At 54.0% G+C, this 16,423-nt stretch overlaps 4 protein-coding genes and 1 non-coding gene across 5 annotated transcripts; 3 read left to right on the top strand and 2 right to left on the bottom strand.

The window, feature by feature from the left end:
* Positions 1-390: 390 nt before the first annotated feature.
* Positions 391-2,059, top strand: IWZ02DRAFT_5935 (putative pathogen-related protein). Its single transcript, XM_066770938.1, has 2 exons — positions 391-1,024; positions 1,072-2,059. Exons 1-2 carry the CDS (start codon positions 651-653, stop codon positions 1,982-1,984), a joined length of 1,287 nt encoding a protein of 428 aa, XP_066626813.1. The 5' UTR covers positions 391-650; the 3' UTR covers positions 1,985-2,059.
* A 1,368-nt stretch (positions 2,060-3,427) lies between these two features.
* On the bottom strand, positions 3,428-3,499 carry IWZ02DRAFT_t1. The gene has a single exon. It is a non-coding gene; the product is annotated as a tRNA-Met (tRNA).
* Positions 3,500-3,959: 460 nt separating this feature from the next.
* On the bottom strand, positions 3,960-6,330 carry IWZ02DRAFT_5915 (DNA photolyase, FAD-binding/Cryptochrome). Its single transcript, XM_066770934.1, has 2 exons — positions 5,628-6,330; positions 3,960-5,581 (listed from the first exon to the last, which is right to left on the bottom strand). Exons 1-2 carry the CDS (start codon positions 6,161-6,163, stop codon positions 4,150-4,152), a joined length of 1,968 nt encoding a protein of 655 aa, XP_066626812.1. The 5' UTR covers positions 6,164-6,330; the 3' UTR covers positions 3,960-4,149.
* A 3,671-nt stretch (positions 6,331-10,001) lies between these two features.
* Positions 10,002-13,523, top strand: IWZ02DRAFT_438459 (putative DNA excision repair protein). Its single transcript, XM_066766724.1, has 4 exons — positions 10,002-10,214; positions 10,265-10,954; positions 11,003-11,689; positions 11,736-13,523. The coding sequence occupies exons 1-4, from the start codon at positions 10,055-10,057 to the stop codon at positions 13,307-13,309; spliced, it is 3,111 nt and encodes a 1,036-aa protein (XP_066626811.1). The 5' UTR covers positions 10,002-10,054; the 3' UTR covers positions 13,310-13,523.
* Positions 13,524-13,873: 350 nt separating this feature from the next.
* Positions 13,874-16,351, top strand: IWZ02DRAFT_5525 (putative oxysterol binding protein). The gene is made up of 7 exons (XM_066770879.1): positions 13,874-14,175; positions 14,228-14,333; positions 14,404-14,514; positions 14,609-14,869; positions 14,922-15,171; positions 15,236-15,549; positions 15,688-16,351. The coding sequence occupies exons 1-7, from the start codon at positions 14,052-14,054 to the stop codon at positions 15,992-15,994; spliced, it is 1,473 nt and encodes a 490-aa protein (XP_066626810.1). The 5' UTR covers positions 13,874-14,051; the 3' UTR covers positions 15,995-16,351.
* Positions 16,352-16,423: the final 72 nt, after the last annotated feature.

Raw genomic sequence — 16,423 nt, 5'->3', positions numbered from 1 at the left:
AATGTCGCCTCTCTGGATGTAGCCAACGCGTCTCCGAGCAGAAACGGATTGCTCCCCACCATTCAAAGCTCTGCAATCCGGCGCCCCCCCAGGACCGTGGGCTCCTCCAGGATTCACATTTGCATATGAAACGGACGTATTTAGGGCCCTTCTCCAGCCTCCCGTCCCCCCAAACCTCTTCTGAACTCTTTCTAAACTCTCGAGGCCTGCACGTCGTTCGTTACTTTTTCATACATAACTCTGCTATTTCTTCACCATTTGGCCTCTTCAATTGAGCGTCCGGGTCCATGTACCACGTCATGGCTGCTGCAGCTCAACCCAAGGCTTCCTCTGGGTTGCCTGATTACCTGACCGACCCCGATGCCGTGCTAAAAGACCAGGGTGCCAAGTGGAGATATGGCCGCCCGCCAGATTACAGCAAGACTCGCAAGGTGTATGCAGAGAGTGAGTGAAATTTCTCGTTCGTCTCCATTCGGACAAGCAGAATTTGGAGCTGCACGTGAGGGATGCTGTGTTGCACGAAGGACTCTCCGAAACCAAAAGACCCTGGGATTTACTCCATTTTTTGGTTGATGCACGCCATTGGATTCGCTCTTGCATACACCACCAATCTGGTAGATCGTCACTAATCGAGCGGGTTAGCCAAGAAAATGTCTCATGCTGCTGGCAGTCTTCACCAGCTGGTCGAGAATCTAGTCAAGAATTGGGAGGTTGAGGCTTCTTTCAAGACCGACCTGGCAGACTGGAGGACAATTGACCGCCCGAACTACACGTTTGCCATCAATGGCGGGCCCCCGCAAAGCGGAGAGCACATGCTCAATGTTGGAACTTACAACGCCATCATCTCGCCCAACGAGTACTACAGCCCGGAAAACTCCGACTTTGCCTCTAGCCACAAGACGTTCAAGAGAATGATGCCCACATTTGCCTGGGAGGTGCTCGAAGTTTACAGCGGACCGCCTCAAGTTGCCTTTCGATGGCGACACTGGGGAGTCATGAAGAACGATTATGTTGGCTTCAACGAGTAAGTTGGCTTTGCCAGCTCATCCCATCAATTTTAACGTCCAGCAGCAAAGGCGAAAAAGTCTCCGCCAAAGCCCACGGCGGCTCCATCGACATCCAAGGCGTCACAGTCGCCAAGGTCGACGACAAAGTGCGGCTGCAAAGAGTCGAAACCTGGTTTGACCCGCTGGACATGTTCCGGCAAATCGCACCAGAGGGCATCGTCAACAAAGAGTCCGTTCCAAGGAAGGTCAGCAGCCGGTCACCAACGCCACTGCAGCAAACAGCATCGTCTAAAGCTACCCCGACGCAGGAAGTGCCAACGCAGAGCCCGGCGCTGCAAGCCGCCGACGGGCAACAGCTCTCGCTCCGTCCCAAGTGCGAACGCTCCAGGTCGAGCGAGTCGGATACGGGCAAGCAGCCAGATGTAGCCGAGCACTTTCGTTCCATCTTCACCGGTCCGCAAGGCCGGACCGGCTGCCCCTTCATCTCGCGCCAAATGTCGGATCCCAGCGTGCCCACCATCGTCAAGCCGGGCGATGAGCCAGACGCCGCCGAGGAGCAGTGGCACGATGCGCTGGACACGGGGTGCGGCGCTGGCGCGGACGGGAAGCCGCTCGACAACATTGCTGCCGTTCCTGCCTCTTCTGTTATTGCTCCTTCTTCTGCCGCTCTGGATACCACCTCTGCTGGCGTCGACGTCGCGCCCTCGGATAGCTCCGAGGCCAGCGGCAGCAGCTGGACGGCCGACACGCCGCCTGAATCTGGCTCATCGCCCTGCCCGTCTGTGGGAGGTGGCCAAAACGACGACGCGGCCGCGTCCTCCGTTCACCCGCACCCCTCAGATATGGAGAAATCGGTGTGCCCGCTGCCGGGCGAGGGCGTTGCCGCGCCCCCTGGCAGCGACGAGGTCAAGAAGACGCACGAAGAGATGAGCCGCATTGCGCCGGGCGAGTGTCCGCATCTCATGAACCGTGAATGAGAGGGAATGGGAAGATTTGGACAGGATAGGAAGAGGGCGTTGCTTTGGGGTTTAGTTGGTCAGTCGATTGATTGGCTGCAACTTTCTGCGTTGGCTACCAAACATTAACTTAGCGAGCGGGGCTTTGTTGGTAGATGAATTAGTTGTTCCTAGGAGTACAGTGCAGTATTTGACATAGTGCTGCTGGTTTGAATCTGCGAGTACCTAGTTTGGCATTGATGACTTGTTTGTGACTGGCTTGCATGCTTCAACCAAAGGCATCTGCTTTTACAACAATGGCTGGATCGAGACGACTCGCTACGTGCGTCTTGATGTGATTCGCTGGTGTTGTTGATGCCCGCGGCGCGAGGCTCTGTGGGGCATGTCACATTGTCTCCAAGTGAAGTTATTTCCGCCGTCAGAACCAGAGTCCGCCCGGACGTTGAACATGGTGTCTCTTTGAGGACAGCTGGTGCAATTTCTCAACGCCTCTCCGCGCGAAGACTTGGTCGTCTGTATCGCCGATGCAAGGAAAGCAGTGAGGCGACTCGGGAGAGTTGGAGGTCGTTTTGCTTGATCTACCTTAACACTTTTTGAGAAAATACATTCTGTTTTTAGACGTCCGATAGGCCTGTCAGCGAAGTGAGCAAAGGAACGGTGAAGCCGGTAGCAATGTAGAGTGCAGAAGACTATTGTAAGGTGAAGGAGCACGTCAGCCATCAACCGTTCCAAAGCAGTCAATTGATCGAATACCTCTCTCTCTCGCACTTTGAGACTTGGTTCGATTTTTCATGGGTAAACCATGTTGCGTCCGAGGAATAAGAGCGAGCACCAGAAGGAGCGAATTTGGAGCTCCGACTCTTGTCCACTCTGATTTTCTTCATTCTATAGGTCTAATTTAGTAGAGGAGTCGACGCACATGTCTACAACAAAGATAGCGAATGCGAGGGGGATGGAGCAACCTCTATAGTTTCATGTACTTGCTCTGCCTCTACTTCGACATCTCCTTACTATCGAGTAAATATCTATGGAAAAAGAAGTTTTTTCTTTCTTTCCTTCTTTCCTTCCTTCCCTCCTCTAGTTCCAAAAGAAGGCCCTAGAATATCCTCCGCCTTCTTTTCATCTTTATCACGATTCCACAAAACCTGGCACCATTAATTCATCACTTGGTCTAGGTTCTGGGTTTAGGTTCAAGTTTACCCATCAAGACCTCAACACCCACAACCTTAACTCCCCGTCTCGCTTACCCTCAACCCACGCAAAAAAAAAAAAAAAAAAGAACCACCTAAAACCATCCACCTCCGCGTCTCTAACCCACCCCCGACCCCTCCACACCTCCCTCACTCAAGGCAAAACCTCGGACCATCCACCGCACATCACGACCCACAATGGTGAGTCACACGAAAAAAAAAGAAAAAAAGAAAGAAAATACGTGCAAAGGAGTAAAAAAGGATGGGTCGACTCTAGCTGCGAGTGGTTTCGATCCACTGTCCTCCGGGTTATGAGCCCGGCGCGCTTCCGCTGCGCCACGCAGCTTATTTTTTGGGGCGTATGTTGAAAAGGGAGGTTGCGGAGTGTATTTATATCGGGGAATGGGTGGGCCTGAGTGCTGTTTGATTGATTGATTGATTGATTGATTGATTGTTTTACGTCTCGCTGGAGCTGATTGGCTATCCAAGACGGAGCTATCTACAGGGGATACCGCGTACGTCTATGTTTGTGGGAGTGCTGTTTGTTTGGAGCTTGTTGGATTTGTTGGTGGGGATGGGTTGGCGTTTGGACGTTGCTTGGTTAAGTTTTGTGGTGGTGGTGTGTTCAATGGTGTTTGGCTGGCTGGCTGGCTGGCCGGCCGGCTGGTGGATGTGTTGTGGGTTGTTTGAAGCCAAAGACGGGGACGACGGCGAAAGGGGAAATCGAGGGACATCATGCGTGCCATGTCTTTTGTTGCAACCACGTTCCAGACGTCAAGAAGACAAGACACATAGAGCAAAGAATAGAGCAAATAGGGAACAGTCATACGCTTCGACGGGCTATAAACAGGAAGCATTGAGGCGCCGGAAGGGATATTAAAGCTCGACCTCGCGAAACCGCAGACAGGAGTGCCACGAACGACCTGTAGCATGGAGCTTCGCACAAACGTCTCCAAAAGACAAGAATACTCGTACAAAGAAATCGCTCAACAACGATCAAGGTTCTCCTACGCCCGTCGCCGGACCGCCAAATTGGTATTGGCCAGCCATGGCCCTGTCCATCTCGCCCATTCTTCTGCCACGTCCACCACGACTACCGCCTCGTCCTCGGAAGCCTCCTCGCCCTCTTGGTCCTCCACCACCTCTTCTGTGCTCTGGTCCGCCGCCGCCGCCGCCTGATCCTCCCTTGGCACCTACGGCAAACGGGATTCGCACCAAGGGCTTCTCGACCCATTCGATGCCTTTCAGGTTTAGCCGCTCCTTTTCCCTCTCTGGCAGTCTCCATGCTTGGAACAAGCCCATAAGCATCTCTTCTCCGCGCCGACCGCCGCTTTGGGCGCCGTCCACTTCGACGTCGCGCAGCTCTTGCACCCATGTCTTGATGTACTCGCCGCCCTTGTCATAGTCGAGCGCCTGCTTGACCGGATTGAACTTGCGACCCTGTCGAGGGTCATTCCCTACGCCTGCAACATACTGCCAGTTCCCATAATTGTTACTGAGATCGTAGTCGACGAGAGCGCACTCATACCACTCGGCGCCGACGCGCCAGTCGATGCCGAGGTGGCCCGAGAGGAAGGACGCCACATTTTGTCTTGCGCGGTTCGATGTATAGCCTGTGAGGAACATTTCACGCTGGCTAGCGTCGATCAGTCCAATGCCGGTGCGTCCGCTGCGGAAGCGCTCTACCGCTGCGCGCGTCTTGGCCGGGTCGTCGCCTGGACCGTTACTACGATCCAGGTAGCGCCAGGTCTTCTTCGCGGGACCGCCTTCTGACGACGCGTCGGCCACTTCGTTGCGAAAGCCGTCGGGGTGGAAAAGCCGGGCGCCAAACTTGCGGGTGCAGAGGCGCATGTAGTCGCGCCAGAGGAGCTCGAAACGGACAGCTGCTGTTCCAGTATTCTCACCCTTGCCGTAACCTGGTGCGCTCCTCCAACTCTCCTGGACCTGAGCAGCCTTGCCATCTTCAAACGCGAGTAGAGCGGCGTGGACCTGTCGTGCTGTGATGCAGCCAAGCGCTAGCCAAGCAGACAGTTTGGTGCTAAAGTCGGGACCAAGGAGACCGTTGCGTGTGTCCTTGTACGAGGTCATGGACCCTGACGCTATGAGATGTGAGACTCGGTCTTCGGCTGCTTTTTCGCCGCCCTTGAATGGATGCGCCGACTCTGCGCCTGCTGGCAATTGGGGAGGATATTCCAGGTCTAGCGAGGGGCTGAGCGGCTTGTGAAGGCCTTCGACCATGCCTGATAGAGACTCGGGTGGGACGAATGGCTCGTTTTGCGGCGCAATCTTTTCCGATGGTGGTAGAGGTAACAAGGTCGAAGGAACACCAACGGGTTCGCGCGGTCGTGATCGGAGAGGCTCGACAGACTTGCGAAAAGTAGTGTAGATATCAGGAAGGTCTTTGATGTGGGTAAAGGGTAAATCGCGACTGCAAGGGTCAGTGAGAGAAGAGAAAAACTTTCCAAGATACCTACTCATCCACAAAGTATTTTTCGTCAGTCCACAGCTTGAATTCAGCTCCCGCACTCTTGGCTATGTTGCGCGCATCGCGTTCTTCGCGTTTTTCTTCAACACCTTCCTCCGAGGTCATCCAGATGGCTTCAATGGTTCCTCTTTGGTCTCCAGCCTCAGATTCCATGTACCAAGCCACGAGTTCTCGCAGGACATCGCCAACCATGCCCACACGGATAATGAGATCACTGTCCAGCTTGTTCAAATTGTCCTTGACATTCCAGACACTCTCGGCAAGGAATTTGGCCCGGTGATGACCACAGCGCCAGAATCCAGCTACCTGACTTCGCGCTTCCGGATAAGGACTCTTGGTGTCTGGCTTCAGGAATCCCGAGACCTCGACTTGATTGGCGGGTAGGATGTACAGCGGAAGGAGATGTGTAAAGGGTAGAGACTTGGCGTTGGCATGTTGCGCTATGTGATGAAAAATTGGGTTGTCTGAAATGCGCAAGTCCCGCCGCAACAGGTAGACAAGAATCCGCGGCGCTTGGGAGGCCATAGTGAGAGGGACGCGCAAAGCAAGGCCACGACCAAGAGCGAAACGGAGCGAATTAAAGGAAACCGGCGGACGTCGAATTTGAACAAGTGGACTCGCCTAACGTAAAGGCTGAAGAGTGGACGCTCCAGTCTTGGCGCAACGGATGGGGTCGAGGGGGAAAGATTTCTGACAAAACGACATGAGCCGAAGATTTTGCCTTTTAAGGGTCGCGCAGGATGGGGGAAGAGTAGGCAGGTAAGGATCAGACACAAGTAGATTTTAGTGCAGTGGAAGGTGGGCCACAGGCGGTGCTGAGTGGCGCCTAGGACGACTTTCCAAGTCCATGCCGTGCGTCATCAGGGTTCCCGGTATGCCTGAGCTAGTGTGCGCTGGGTATCCAAATGGGCCATGCCAAACGCGTTGTTGGAGCTCGGGCTAAACACGAGCCAGGATGACGGCTGCATAGGGCGTTCGGTTATGCTGGGGCCGACGCGTCCTTGGAAGGGCTGGCTGCCAGGAACGGCCGCAGAGGAAGCTTGTACAGTAGACGGGGCAGTCGGAGTGTAGGTAGACGATGATTCGATGATGGGCTGCATCGAAGCGACGAAGCGTTGATCGGGGATGGGCAGAGGTCGACGAGGGTGAGGTCTTCCAATCGCTGCGTCGATCGACGCCGACTCTCGCTAATCTGGCCTGGAAGTCGTGGCCCACAGGCACATAACACACCACACCACAACACAACACCACACCACACCACACCACGCTGCGAGCACAGGACGAGCGGAGCGAGCATGCGACTGGAACTTTGAGTAACCATGAGCGGTCCAGCCCCGATGCCACGACTTTCTGACACCAAGCCGCGTTCAATCTTTGCTTCTGCCCGGCCCATTGCACCACCCAACATTCGATGACACGCACATCTGAACTGACACTGTTCATTACTTGTCAAGCCCGCCACGCCATCTCTCTGCTTTTCTTTCTACTGTACAGCCACATCTCTTTCCTTTCCCAGGTACCATGGATCAAGTACGACCATGTACGAGGCAATCCAATCCCTCCAACGGCCCCCCGCAACCTGATCTCGGACGTCACCTTTTCCGCCTCCCACGTGCCTACCAATATCTCGCTCCTCTCCTTGAGCCAAAACCATCGCCAGGCCACCCTCAAGGGCGTCTTGGCCTGGGTTGCTTCCACCAATCCAACGCCCTGCATCGTAATGCCACACCTAGCGGTAGATTGCATGTGGCGCTCCACGCGAGCGCCTCTCCTGGATCCCTTTGCTTTTCTTTCTGGCCGCACTCAACGTTAAACGACCCGAAGACGAATTCCGACCAATCAGATCCACAACACTGTCATTTTTACTGCCTCTATATCCAATCAGCAAAGGGCGTCATTGGGCATCGATTTACTTTCGGATTCCCTCATCCTGCCGTCCGCTCGTCCTGGTTCGCATAATTCAAACAATGCGCAACGACGCAAAGCATACCGCATCCAGCCTTGACCTGAAGCCTGTCCTTTTGAAGCCACTTGGCTGACACCTGGGGCTGTTTACTCCTCACGGATGGTGTTGCAATTTTCTTGTTTGGCAATGTAACCCGCAAGTCCGGTGCTTTTGCCTACATCTCCTCTCCCTCCGCTGGTCGAGACATCGTGCACCGGCCTCGCGAGCAGTTTGAAAGCATGGCCGAGCTGTGCGCTTCCACTTCGTGCGACTCTCCCCGAATCCGTGAGACCTTGCCGACCTCGTGGGTGTCGCCTGCATGCGCTTGATCTGCAAAGAAATCTTGTGTTGCAACCTGGCCGAGACACGGAGCCCAACTATCAGCACCACTGTCTCAATGTCTCGGACGGAAACCCTCTACCGGCATCCCGGCCCGGGCCGACAATGTCGCATTGATTGAATCGACGGATGCGATTTTCTCGGCGTGTGCAAGCTGTTGCCCAAAAGCAAACCTGCGCCATTTTCTTCACGCAAATTATGACAGGCATTGCAGTCGATCTCCCTTTAAAGAAAAGTCCCCATCAGCCGCTGACAGATTATCTAGACTCCGAAGTGCTTGCACGATGAGCACTAGCTTTGGAAATACGGCAGTTGAAACCAGCTCCTACATGTAACGACCACGACTTCCCGAGTCTACGGACAAGCCTGGGAGTAGAAGGTTCAAATTGAAGCCTTCAGCTGTCCACGCAGGAATCAGACGCTTCATTATCCGAAACAAGGCGGCTTCCAATTCCTTCACTCGTACCGCCAAACCCTGACAATCTCAGCTCAACTTTACCTCGCAAAGCGGAATCAATGCAGTTAGCACGAGCGTTAAATCTTGGCAGTCGCAACGAGAACCCGACGACGGCAATACAGTGCTAGTATCAGCATGAGAGCCAGGCAAAACTGCAATACTTAACCGTTTCAGTCTTCTAGATTACGGTTTGGCAGAAATCTTCGAACGTGTCGTATTCGGGTCACCACAACAATCCATAGAGACCAACACGATCCGAACAATCAGACAGCGGGACTCTGCAGCCTTGGGAGCGGGAGGAAGTAACCCTGGCAGGATGGCTAACAATTAGCTAGAACACTTGTCTGACGCGCTACATACTCCTCCCACACCTTCCCAAGTCTTCACACGAACTAAGACACGGATAAGGCAAAAGTCACCGTGCAAGAACCACAGTCTGCTGAAAATAAGGCTGCGAGACCGACGCCGAACACTTGCGCAGGCTGCGAGTTTTGAACGTTGTCGTGGCTGTTTTAGTTGACCGCATCACAATGCGTCCGTCAATGGCAAGCAATGGCGTCTCGGTCCTCGCGGTTTTGTAATCACTCGAGCTCCTGGTCGGAAAAGTCTCCGATTAGGAGCACTCGAAGGACTCTTCCTACGCTCCATCATTCCACCAGACCCTCGAGCTGTCGAACTTCAAACGCGGGAAGCTCTGGCCAGGTCACCTTAGAGTGTAGCAGCGGATGATCTATCACCCTCGAACAATCCAAGGCTTGATAGCTAGTTTTGTGGCACACAAAATTATCGTTTTCAAAGGTTGCGTTTGAAAGCTCCCTGTTACCATCCTTCACAGACACCTGAAGACTCCCGAGCCTCTGGCAAAACGCAGCTGTGCTTGCATAATAATTGTGAACTTGCTAATCCAAGAGTGCTTCCCACCACCTCTAACTTTTCATTGCATGTGCCAGAACCTTTGGCACCAGGACTTGGTCTGAGCTCTGTCGTGAAGACGTAGGGGAGCCGAATTCTGAACTCCTAGGACCAAGAGGTGCTGCTACATCCGCGACGAGAAGAGGTGTCTCTGGAAAAGAGTGCTTATGCTAATACATGCGAAATTCTAGCCGTCTTTTGACATCAAGGAGTCGACTTTTCCTTCACAACTTTCCTAACTGCTCATGGCTCTATCCTTTCGTAGACTCCCTTCCAGGTCCTAAATAAGTCCTTGGATCACATGCTGTGATACTGAAACTTTTATCCAGGCAGTTTGCCACGTGCTGCACGGGCGACTTGTTTTATCGATTTATCTTTAATCACCGTTAGCTTCATAATCCAAATAGAGAGGGCTCATTGGCAAACAAAGCGTGATGTAAACAAGATAGGGACTATGGGAATGAGAAGAATCGCCCTGCAAATGAGAGCGGGCTGGACGGATTCCCATGTACATATGAGCCCAGAGCAGGCAGCATTCTTATCAGCACTAAACTGACAGGGAGAATTCAAGCCGTGTAGAAAGATGAGGTGTTGCAAGCCTGGAGCTAGAAAAGGCAGGTGGGATGGGTGTCGTCATTGGCGGGGTGCCTGTGGACCCTTGCAGCAGCGCGACTTCAATCCATGTCACGTCGCGCTCAGTCCCCGCGCGTCTCCACCCAACTCCACCAAATTCTCCCCGATCACCTTTACGACATGAGACTTCATGGCCACTTTTGCATCCAGTTCGTCGCGAACGACGACTCGCCGTCGAACGGCCGCCGAGACAATCGACATGATGGAGGATGAGAACTCTGGCGACAGCGACTCAGACACCAGACATGATGAGCGCAGAGACGCTGTAGACGTTGACGAATACATTAATGGTATGTTCCCCTCTTACGATCCTACGAGGTGAGACTAATCAGCAATCCAGGCGTCGTTGCTAACGATCGAGACGACTCGGAAACCGCAAGCGACGATGACGAACAACCCCATTCGCGGCGAGGAAAGCAAAAGGCGGAGCCTCGAAAGGTTGAGTGGTCTGATGATGAGGATGCCGAAGCAACATACAAGGCTTTCAAGGAGCGAAAAACTCTCAAGAGGAAACGCGCGGCCGCAGTGTCGCGCCAGGTCAGGGCAAAATCCAAGGCGAAATCAAGCAGTATGGTTGGCCGCAAAAGCCGCCCGAAGACTGTGTTTGACCATGAGAAGGAGGACAAGAAAGCGAGGAGACAGAAGCGCGCCTATGGATCCGACAGCGACAACAACGAAGACCTACAGGGGCTTGGTGACGAGCAGCTCCCGGACTATGTGAAGGATCGCAAAGCACAATTCGAAGAGAACCGCGAGAAAATGGGAGCCAGTGGCCTCATGATACCTCCAGGATACGAGGATATTGAATTTTCCGATGACGAGAGGCTCGAGTATCTCCAGGAGAGGCCTGCATTCCCGGATCGCAAGCCAACGCGGGACTATGAGGATGTCGTTTTGGAGACTTCTGCTGGCATAATTCCTGCTCCGCTAGCACAATGGCTGCGGGACTATCAGATCAAAGGTGCCGAGTTTCTGCACGAGAAATACGTCTACCAAAAAGGGGGAATTTTGGGGGACGACATGGGTTTAGATAAGTGACAATCTTCCGCTCATTCTTCCATCACTGACCTTGCTTCACGCAAGACCATCCAAGTGATCGCTTTCCTCACTGCTGCCTTTGGCAAGACAGGGGATGAACGTGACGCCAAACGCATGAGGAAAATGCGTCGTCACGGTCAAGACTACCCCAGAGTACTCATCGTCTGCCCAGGGGGCCTCATGAATAATTGGGAGTCTGAACTGAATACTTGGGGCTGGTGGCACGTCTATGTCTGTCATGGAACTCCCGCCGCGAAGGAAGCAGCTCTGCGTGCAGTCCGCCATGGGAGCACCGAGATTGTGTTGACGACATACTCGACCTATCGACTGAACAAGAGCGCCATCAACACCATCGATTGGGATTGTGTCATTGCAGATGAATGCCATATCATCAAGTCCAACAGCTCAGAGGTCACACAAGCAATGAATGAGATCAACGCCCTTTGCAGAATCGGTCTTACGGGAACTGCAATTCAAAACAATTATTCGGAGCTGTGGACACTGCTCAACTGGACCAACCCAGGGAGATTTGGAGGCATTGCCACGTGGAAGCATTGCATCAGTGATCCCCTCAAAATGGGCCAGGCTCACGACGCTACCTACCACCAACTGGCCAAGGCGCGAAAGACGGCCAATTCACTCGTAAAGAACCTGTTGCCCCAATTCTTTCTACGGCGTATGAAGACTTTGATCGCCCACGAACTGCCAAAGAAGAGTGACCGAGTTGGTGAGACTTCTCTTAAGCTGTGGTAGACGTCGACTAACTTGTCAAGTTTTTTGTCCCCTGACCGACACGCAAGCTGACGCATACGAAAATTTTGTTAATGGCGAAGTGGTCGACCACATCCGTCGGTCGACCGAGGACTGCGACTGTGGATCGCGCAAGAAACGTGGATGGTGCTGCTATGTTCAGATCCCCGGCCGAGGAAAATGGCAAAACTACGTCTTTCCGGCCATTGTCACTCTGCAGAAGCTTACGAACCACGTTGCTCAGCTGATTCCGTCAAACACCGACTCAGAAGAGAAGCAATCCAAGGACTTGAGTGATCTGCAGCTTGCCATGCCGACCCAATGGAAGGATTTGTATCACCAACGGAACAACATCCTGACCTTTGCAAACCAGGAGTTCTGTGGCAAGTGGAAGATTCTGCGGAAGCTTCTTCAATTCTGGTATGCCAATGGCGACAAGGTTCTTGTGTTTAGCCACAGCGTACGGCTCCTTCAAATGCTGAAGATGCTCTTCAATACTACAACCACGTACAACGTGAGCTACCTGGATGGCGCCATGACATACGAGCAGAGGGCTCAGGAGGTGTCTGATTTCAATGCCGATCCGCAGCAGTTTGTGTTCCTCATCAGCACAAGAGCCGGAGGCGTGGGCTTGAACATTACTTCTGCCAACAAAGTTGTCATCTTTGATCCAAATTGGAACCCGGCGTACGATCTCCAGGCTCAGGATCGGGCATACCGCATAGGACAAACTCGAGATGTTGAAGTCTTCCGCCTGGTTTCGGCAGGGACCATCGAAGAGATCATTTACGCTCGTCAGATTTACAAGCAACAGCAAGCAAACATTGGCTATAATGCATCGAACGAGCGCCGATATTTCCGCGGCGTGCAAGACAAGGCGGAGAAGAAGGGCGAAATATTTGGCCTTGCCAATCTCTTCTCCTACCAAGGCGACAGTGTTGTTCTCCGAGACATTGTCAACAAGACCAACGTCGCCGAGTCCAGAGCTGGCGTCAAGGTCATGGGCATCGACGGTGTGGGCGAGGATGAGGAAGAGAATGCCTTGCTTGGAGACGATGAAGACGCGCTCATGAGCCAGATTTCCGACTTGATCAAGGAAGGAGACGTCGACGAAATGACCAAAAATCTCAAGCTGGCACCTAAGAAGAAGGACGCGGTGCAGGCGATTCTCTCAAGCATCGGAGTGCAGTACACGCATGAAAACCAGGAGGTCATTGGGACATCAAAGATTGAGGACCGTCTCAGCAAAAGGGCCGCAGCGAACGATAACGACGTCGACTTCATCCAAAAGCACGTGTTTGCGCCGAGCCAGGACAATGGTCACCAGGGCGACGAGGAGGAGTTTGACAGCGGCGACGAGATGCAGGGGACGAGATTTAAACACAACCCTCCTGAAGATGTGCGCCTGAGGCAGGTTTGCACTATGGCGAAGACGTTTGGGTTTGACGACGTCACCGAGTTTGCGCTGATAGCTGAGGGCTGGACGCAGGAGCAGCGGAGGAACTGCCTCGACGAGTTCTATCGGCGCAGGAGGCAGAGGTTGCTACGGGAGCAGGCAGAAAAGGACGAGGAAAAGGATGACGAATTCGAGCTTTGAGAGTGTTTACTCATTAAACGGAGCCAGGCGCACGGACTCAAGGAACCCACATGCTGTGATGGGAAGCCCTGGTGTCTTTTTCGGGTAGATCTTTTGGGAAGCGAGGGTAGACCCGGACATGGGCAGCTAGGGTCGTGGGAACGCGGGGTTGAGCATCAAGCAGTGTGTACATAAACAGCAGTAGCAGCAAACGAAATGTCAATGTACAACAAAGCAGCGGGCGTGGTTGAATACGAATAATCTGGGATTGGATGGAGTCGTAACGGGCGGAAAGCGGAAGCAGACGGCATCCGGAGGCAACACGCAAAGAAGTGCCCGTGTCTTGAAGATCGTACGCCCCCTGTCGGCATGCGTGGATGAGGGCATGGGCGTGGCATGTGTTGGCCGGGCGGGCGGGCGACGGCAGGGCGACGAGATGGAGGAGGTGGTGGTGGTGGTGGTGGTGGTGTTGTTTTTGTTATTGCTGATGAAACATGACGTCTTGAGCGTGTTTCTTTGACCTACCTACGTATGGACCTTGTGCAGGTGGCAGCTTGGCCATCTGTCAGTCGCCGACAAAAAAAGTAGTACCCCGCTAGCCTGACGAGAGAGCCCACCCAACCCACCCGCGTCATCCACGGCGGCTGCTCCAGCAAAGTCCTTCTTCCTTGCCCTGATGCCCGTCGCACCGCCCCATATCCTCCACGACACCTCGACCTGTACCGCGCCCGAACCCAACCTCGCCCTCTAGATCCCAGAAACCATGGTGCTCGGCCACGCCAGACGCCACTCGCTGTCGAGCAACCGCTCTTCCACCGAAGACGCCCGCGACAACTCAACCGTCACCCCCGAAGACGAGACCGTCGTCGACTCGGAGCAGAGCAATGGTGACCTCCAGCCTGCCCTGTCCGACATCTACCCAAGCTGACGCAAACAAAGTCCTCTCCCACATCATCTCGCAGCTGCGCCCAGGCGCCGACCTCAGCAGAATCACCCTCCCGACCTTCATCCTGGAGCCTCGCTCGATGCTGGAGAGGATAACCAAGTGCGTGCAGCCTGCCCGCCTCCGTACCGCTGTGGAATAGGGAAGGAGAAACTGATGCAGGTCCGTCCAGCTTCATGGCACACCCGGAGACGCTGCTCCCCATGCCTACCATCCAAGACCCGACCGAGCGCTTTCTCTCCGTCGTAAAGTTTTACCTCAGTGGCTGGCACATCAAACCGCCGTACGTATACTCTGCGCGCACCGGCAGTGACCACAGGGAAAAAAGAAAAAAAGAAAAAAAAAAAAATTAAAATTTACTGACCTTCTCCGGGCAGAGGCGTCAAAAAGCCCCTAAACCCCATCCTCGGAGAGACCTTCACCTGCTACTGGGACTATCCGGACAACACGAGAGGATACTACGTTTCCGAACAAACCAGCCATCACCCCCCCAAGTCGAGCTACTTCTTCATGGCCCCCGAGCATCACATCCGCATCGACGGCACTCTCAAGCCGCGGAGCAAGTTTTTGGGCAACTCTGCCGCCAGCATGATGGAAGGCCTTGCCGTCATGAGATTCCTGAATCATAACGAGAGATAGTATGTCGCGTCGAAAGGTTGTTGGGCGTCTTTTTGCTGATTTAGGCAACAGCTTTATTACACAGCCAAACATGTATGCACGGGGGATCCTGTTTGGCAAGATGAAGTACGAGCTGGGTGACCACAGCTTTGTACGGTGTCCGGAGCTGGGATTGGAGGCAGACATTGAGTTCAAGACAAAGGGTTGGGTGAGCGGCACATATAACGCCATTGGCGGATACATTAGAGACGCAAAAACGGGCCACAACCTCTACGAGCTGTCGGGGCTGTGGACAGGAGAGATGTGGGCAAAGAACGTTCAGGTATGTCGAGAGCTGCCGCGAGCTCGGCACTTGCAGCCTGTTTTGCTGACGTACCGCCTCCCAGACGGGCAAGAAACAACTCTTGTTTGACGCAGCCCACGCGCGCGAGACGCCGCCCCGCGTGCGCTCCCTCGAGGAGCAGGACGAGCGCGAGTCGCAACGGCTGTGGCAAAAGGTCACGACGGCCATCAAGCAGCGCGACCAACTGACGGCGACGGACGAAAAGACCAAGATCGAAGATCGGCAGCGCGAGGAGGCGGCAAGGCGCGCAGACGAAGGGCTCGACTGGACTCCTCGGTTATTCAGACGAGTGCAAGGCGGGCCGGGTGGTCCGGAGGAGGGCGAGGAGGACTTGGACTTCATCATTCGGGCTACCATGTGAGTTGTCGGCCCATTTCTGCGCAATTTTGCGAGGGGTTGCGTTGGAGGAAGAAGAGGAGCACGTTGTATTCGGCATGCATACATGCATGCGTGCATCCAGAAAGTGAGGCTGACAGCGCAACCTGTGACAAGCAGCGACGGCACAACGCCCGAGGAGCAGACCAAACAGATTCTAAACATTGCGCCCATCCTGCCGGGCCAAAAACCGCCGCAACGGCGCTTCTCGATACCCGAGCACAACAGCAACAACAGCAACAACAACAAGTCAGAGCAGCAGAGAAACTCGACGGTGACGGTGCCGTCGGCGGCTGCACATGACGACCTCATTGATCTTGGCCAACACGACGCCGCTGCCAATAAGAATGGCCGCCCGCATGGCACGGTAGTGCGGAAGGACTCGGATGCCGGGTCGATGGAGGAGTTTGTGGATGCAGAGTCGTGAGGTGTGTTGGAGAGGATAGATGTTTTGAGGTAGTGGGCAAGCAAACTGCATGCCAGCTTGGTGTGTAGATGACATACCGTCAGACAGACAGGCCGGTTGGTTGTTTGGCTGGCTGGCTGGCTACCTACCTACCGTGGTGGAGAAGAGGGAAGAAGGAAAGGGAAGAGAGGAGACAGGAGTGGGGGCATTTTGTCCATGGTTTGGAGTACTTTTGTCCATGAATCAAAGTCTGATATCCTCGTCGTTGTAGTTTGTCGTCAGGTGGTTTTTCCTCGCTCTCACCCCTTCCTTCTGTTTCTTTTTCCTTCCAATCGAGAGCGCTGCAGTTGACTGCTCCCTCTCCTCTCATAACCCTGCGTACCTACGACGTCTCGGTTCTTCCTCTTCCTCTTCTTCTTCATACACCATCCATGCATACACAAAACAACC

The sequence above is a fragment of the Phyllosticta citriasiana genome (genome assembly GCF_038021145.1).
Source record: "Phyllosticta citriasiana strain CBS 120426 chromosome Unknown IWZ02scaffold_1, whole genome shotgun sequence".
Taxonomy (NCBI): domain Eukaryota; kingdom Fungi; phylum Ascomycota; class Dothideomycetes; order Botryosphaeriales; family Phyllostictaceae; genus Phyllosticta; species Phyllosticta citriasiana.
This window is presented reverse-complemented; position numbering and strand designations above follow the sequence as displayed.